General features: G+C 44.3%; 1 protein-coding gene across 1 annotated transcript; it reads left to right on the forward strand.

Annotated features, from left to right (window-relative positions):
* Positions 1-1,362: 1,362 nt before the first annotated feature.
* Positions 1,363-4,778, forward strand: LOC139716956 (uncharacterized; the record flags this gene model as incomplete). Its single annotated transcript, XM_071628483.1, has 2 exons — positions 1,363-1,384; positions 3,705-4,778. Coding segments are annotated over exons 1-2 (1,096 nt in total), but the record flags the coding sequence as incomplete, so codon positions are not given.
* Between the last annotated feature and the right edge of the window lie 1,222 nt (positions 4,779-6,000).

Here is a 6,000-nt window from a genome sequence, read left to right on the forward strand (position 1 = left end):
TTTGTACATGAATATTATGGAAAAGTCCATTAGACCTACATAATATGCACTCACAATACATCATCTTGCACAATTACAGGGTCATCGTTTCACACTGTGCATAATCAACTGATAATGTTAATTTGAAAATCATGGTGTGTATATCACGGACCTACAATAATGGTAATATCCTTTAGGACTACATGATATTCATGACTTAAAACACTTATTTAGAAGAGGCAGAATTAGGAATAGAAAAAATCCCCGGTAGACATTATCTATGCACTTAGGAAAAAGTAACGAATTGCTAAATGCAACATTTCACTCTTTGAAGCTTTAAACAGTTTAAGATTTTACACCAGGCCCTCAAAGATGTCGGATTTGCCATTCCATTTTAGTTAAAAGAAACGAAATGATCGCATACATCCAACATTGTAAGTATGCCTAGATATATCATATAAAATGCTTGAGGGGTGACAATAAAAAACAAACAAACAAACAAACAAACAAACAAACAAACAAACAAACAAACAAACAATGAAACAAACCGTAGAACAAATCATAACATATTTTCAGAACCTCACAGATATAATGCCCAGATGGAGTGATAACCATTATAATTTTTGATGATTAACACCGAATCATTTAGAGTCTATCACTCATTCGTCGACTCGAGGTTATTGCGAAATTAGCTCTCACGAGGTTTTAGTGTTTTCGCAACATTTACATCTATTTTCATAACTGGTACAAAGCTCCACTAAACCGTACTATATCCGGTGTGTGTATATATCCGGAACAGGGGCCGCGGAACGTTTTTCAATTGGGGGGGGGGGGGGGGGGGGGTGTTATGGTCAAGTCCCCCTGAGGGAACTATTGATTTTTCGGAATGTAAGTGATACGTCTTGTGCACTCAGAATTATTCAGAATCTTAAGGGGGCGACCGTCCCCATCGGCCCCCTTTTTTTTTGCTACGCCGGTGCTTACTCGGAAACTTTATGTAAGTGTGGAATCTTTGGAAATTCAAATTTATGAGTGTTGTGATTTTTCCTCCGATTTTTCCTTTTTTTCCCCTTTCTTTCTTTCTCTCTTTCTTCTTTTTTCTTTTCGTTTTTTCACGAGCCAAAAGTGTGTGTGTGTGTGTGTGGGGGGGGGGGGGGGGGGCTGCAGCCCCCATCAGCTCCCCCCCCCCCCCCCGGTTCCGCGGCCCCTGCGGAAATGCTATAGCCTAATATGATTCCTCAACCTAACACTCTGGATCCTGAATGCTGCGATGGATATCTACTTGTAAGTGACATCACCAGGCCCGTCGATATAGGATTTTATGGGAGAGTTCAGAATATGAACTGAAAGTGGACCATTTTTTGTTCAAGTTTATGTGCTACAATGGAGGCGCATCGGTTGACAGGTAAAAGAAAAGAAAAAAAAATAACGGTTTCTATCAAGGGACCGCATTTTTCTTTTTATTTCTTGTAGTTTTTATTTGTTTATGTTTTTTCTGCTGACCAACAAGGGGGGGGGGGGTGGGTGGGGTTCTGCAACTCATTTTCTTTTTTTTTATTTCTTTGCTACTGTCAAAGGGGGGGGGGGGGGGTGGTCCCGTGCGGAATCCTATGAACACCCCCTCCCCCCCCCCTCCATTACTGGCCTATTATCACATACCCTCTGATACAATACATATGCCCATTATACATGACACGCCATTTGCAGGTTTGTTTTGTTTTGTTTTGTTTCCCAAGGAGTAGTTCACATATTTTGATAATTTAGGCCACTTACCGCATTGATATTCCTTGAATATTCTTTTAAAACAACATCCACCACCACCACCTGGGATAGTGATGGATACTAGTAATAAAACCAAACCAACAACAACAGTCAACACGTGGTGGTGTTGGGGGATATAGAATGGGGGGGGGGGGGGGGGGGTAAGGTTTGGGCGGTTGACTCGGAGGATGGGTATGGTTGGAAGGTATGAACGAGGATCTTTTTTTGTTGTTCATTCATTCATTCATTCATTCAATCATTTATTTTTCATTTCCAACATAAACATATAAATAGGCCTACATTACAGAAATTGAATACAAGCACAGCATAGAATTTTCATCATAATACAAAATAAAGGATAAGTTTACAGGAAAATTGTTAGTTTATTAAAATGTTATTGCTGTTGTTCTATTAATAAATTATAATAGAAATTCCATTTTCTGTTCTTCTTAGTAGTACTTGGCTAAATTGCCTACAATTGCAGATGTATCTTTTTATTTAGTTAAAAAGAAATTGACCGGATAATTCATCCTATTTTCTTTCTCCTGCATAATATTTCTGCCTCAGTTAAAGCCCAAACAAAGTTCTGGTAGGCCTGCAAAAGTTGTCAAATTTCGGTCCCAAATGTGAACGTATGCTTAGGAAATGTGCAGGATAACGATGTTATTACAAGATATTCGATGGGTAACGACGAAAATACGAAATATTAACCAAAAAGGTTCAGTCTCAGAACTTACCCGAACGGGTCAGACTAAACTCGGACTCGGGGATAACTCGGCTTCGCTTTGACGGCGGGGGATGAGTTGTAATGGTTGTCCCTCTGATTGTACAGTGTTGTATGTGGATGTGTTGTACTGGAGGACGGACGTGCCGGAGCGGAGCTCCATCTTATGCTCTGATTTCAGCGCCTTTTCGCCTCACCAGAGAAACTTTTTCATATGCCTGGATTGCACTCATCACGCTGATTCCGCGGATGTCTGGTATGTGTTGCGTAACTTGAGTGTTTGCGAGTTTTTCCGGGTTTTCTCTTCGTTTCTGGTCGTTTTTGTCGAAGAAGTATAATAAACTTAGCGTCCAACAATAACAAATATAAACAAAAATACGCTAAGTAGACGCGCAAATAGTCCTACGCAAGGATTTCAGCCTACTATGACGTCACCATAGATATCAACATTAGTATTAGTATCGCGTACCAGTCAACAATCCTCAGTGTGACGTCCCATTTACAGTGCAGTCAACGCAGCTTTACTAAGAAACAAGGCGTATTATACGCTAGAAACATGCAACAAGTGCGCATCAGCAGCCAACAAACCTCGTTGTGACGTCATCCCCTTCAGTCATCGCAGCTAACTTTCAGCAACGCACACAAAGCACCCGTAAGCAGCCAGATTTGACGCAATTCATTATTGTGACGTCACAAGAGCTAAAGGACACGTCCAATTTTTTTCTCCTTTAGAACTTTCAGCTATAAATAGCCTTCGAGGCGATACACACGAATATCGAGTAGCACTGAATAGTGTTTGTGGGTCCGTGTTGTCAACCTCCTTGTGGTGGGCCCGGGGCAACTGATCGATCAGGTGACTGATTCATCAGGCGAATGACAACAATCTGAGACAGCAGCAGCAACAGTAAAGCTCCAAATAAGATGAATCCTTCATGTCCACATCCTGAAGCTGACACAAAGTTATCAGGGCAAGCATCTTTTGATGTCATACAGGAAGGCGTCTCCGTGCTGCAATTAAACGTAGAAGGCCTAACCAAAGCCAAGATCAATGTTATTGAACAGTTACTTCAGACACATAAAGCAACAGTAGTTCTTCTACAGGAAACTCATGCTAAGGACAGCTCTTATCTCAATATCCCTGGTTTCACTCTGGCCGCACATACAGTAAGCGAAATTCATGGGATTGCAACTTTTGTCAAGAGTACTCACAGTTGGAAAGCATTGGATTCATGTCCATCAGACTCACCAGTGGAGTGGACGGCAACGTTAGTTGAAGAGGTTACCATTATAAATATCTACAAGCCACCCTCATTTCGACTCCAGCCAAATACCCTTCCTATCTTCAGTGCTCCTTGCATCTATGCTGGAGATTTCAACAGTCACAGTACTTCATGGGGCTACTCATCCACTAATCCAGATGGTTTTGCACTAGAAGATTGGTCCTCAACAGCTGGTGTCCAATTACTGTTTGACCCAAAACAGCCAGACAGCTTCCACTCTTGCAGATGGAATACAACGTCAAATCCTGACTTAGCCTTTGTCAACTTCCAAGGCCCATCACCTCACCGGATTATCTTAGACCCCTTTCCCAAGTCACAACACAGGCCATCACTGCTCATACCAGTAAACCCAGTCCGACCAGTCACAACGAAGCCTGTTAAGCGTTGGAATTTCCGCAAGGCTGACTGGAAAAAATTCTCGAACTTGGTAGATGAAGCCGTATGCAACCTCCCTCCACCAACTCCCCGTGGCACCGACCAAGCCTACTCAGACTTCTGCAATATACTTATCAAGGCAGCAACGAATTCCATCCCGCGCGGTTTTCGCCGACACTACATCCCCACCTGGGACGAAGAATGTGATGCTATCTACAACCAGTTCTTGCGATCTGAACCTGGAGACTTGGCTTCCACCAAAGCCTCAGAACTGACTGATTGTCTAGACAGGAAGCGTCGTAAACGTTGGGAAGAAACCGTGCAAGGGATAGACTTCACTCACTCTAGCAGAGTTGCTTGGAAGACTCTCAAACGCCTCACTGGAAACAGTACCAAACCTAGAACATGTCCTGTGTCAGCCAACTCCATCGCGGAACAACTTGTTAGCAATGGGCGATTCAAGGACTGTGACAAGGCCCACACTCGATCTGTGAAACAGGAGACTACCAACCTATGGCAGGCCCCGGGAGTGGATGGATGGTTGTCGGCCCCCTTCTCTCAGGAGGAGTTAGCTAATGCTTTAGCCCTACTTAGGAGTGGAAAGGCCCAAGGTCCGGACAACATCCCACCGGAATTCCTTATTCATTGCGGGGTCAAATGTCAGAAGTGGTTAACAGATTTCTATTCTTGCTGTTTCACCAACCAAGTCATCCCTAAGATATGGAGAAAAGCCACTGTAATTGCTCTCCCAAAACCAAACAAACCAGTTGATGACCCCAAGAGCTACAGACCAATCTCCCTTCTCTGTGTCCCTTACAAGCTTCTGGAACGTCTCCTTCTGGCGAGGATAGAACCTGTGATTGACCCACAATTACCAGATGAACAAGCGGGCTTCCGCCATGGTCGGAGTACAGTCCACCAAATTGTCAAGCTGACCAATGACATCGAAGACAGCTTTGAGAAGAATCACAAAGCTGGCGCCATCTTTGTCGACCTCACTGCAGCCTACGACACTGTGTGGCACCAGGGTCTGACTCTGAAATTATTAAAGACAATCCCTGATCGCCACATGGTGAGGTTCCTCTGCAACATTCTAGCCAACAGGAGGTTCGTTCTGAAGACTAGTGATGGACAGTCCAGCAGACCACGCCAACTGCGGAATGGAGTTCCTCAAGGCTCTGTACTATCCCCCTTGCTCTTCAACATATACATCAGTGACATCCCCTTCACAACCTCACGACAGTATGGCTATGCAGATGACCTTGCCCTTCTTCACTCTGACAGAGCCTGGTCAAATGTAGAGAATACCCTCACTACAGATATGTCGCAAATCGCGAAGTACTTCAGGATCTGGAGACTCAAGATTAGCATGTCCAAGACAACGGTAACAGCCTTCCACCTGAACACCAAGGAGGCTAATCGGCAACTCAGTGTCATTCTTGATGGAACACCTCTTCCATACAATGCTACACCAACCTACCTTGGAGTGAAGTTGGATAGGCAGCTGACCTACAAGGAACAACTCAAGGCCATAAGTGCAAAAGTGTCTTCAAGGAACAACCTCCTTCACCGACTTGCAGGCTCAAAATGGGGTGCCAGTGCAACCACTCTCCGCACTAGTGCGCTAGCACTGGTATACAGTGCCGCGGAATACGCCTCCCCTGCGTGGTGTAGGAGCTCTCACACCAAGAAACTTTCAGACTCAGTTCTGAATGACACCATGAGATTAATAACAGGATGTCTCCGGCCTACACCAACAGAATTCCTACCTGTTCTCTCAGGCATCGCTCCTGCCCCCATGCGCCGAGAACATCACACACATAGGCTGGTAACCAAGGCCTCCAGCAACCCGGACGACCTCCTCCACGACGTAGTTGAGGG

Source organism: Diadema antillarum, unplaced genomic scaffold, assembly GCF_040938485.1.
Source record: "Diadema antillarum isolate AM-2024a unplaced genomic scaffold, OU_Dant_1.0 scf00000007, whole genome shotgun sequence".
NCBI classification, from domain to species: domain Eukaryota; kingdom Metazoa; phylum Echinodermata; class Echinoidea; order Diadematoida; family Diadematidae; genus Diadema; species Diadema antillarum.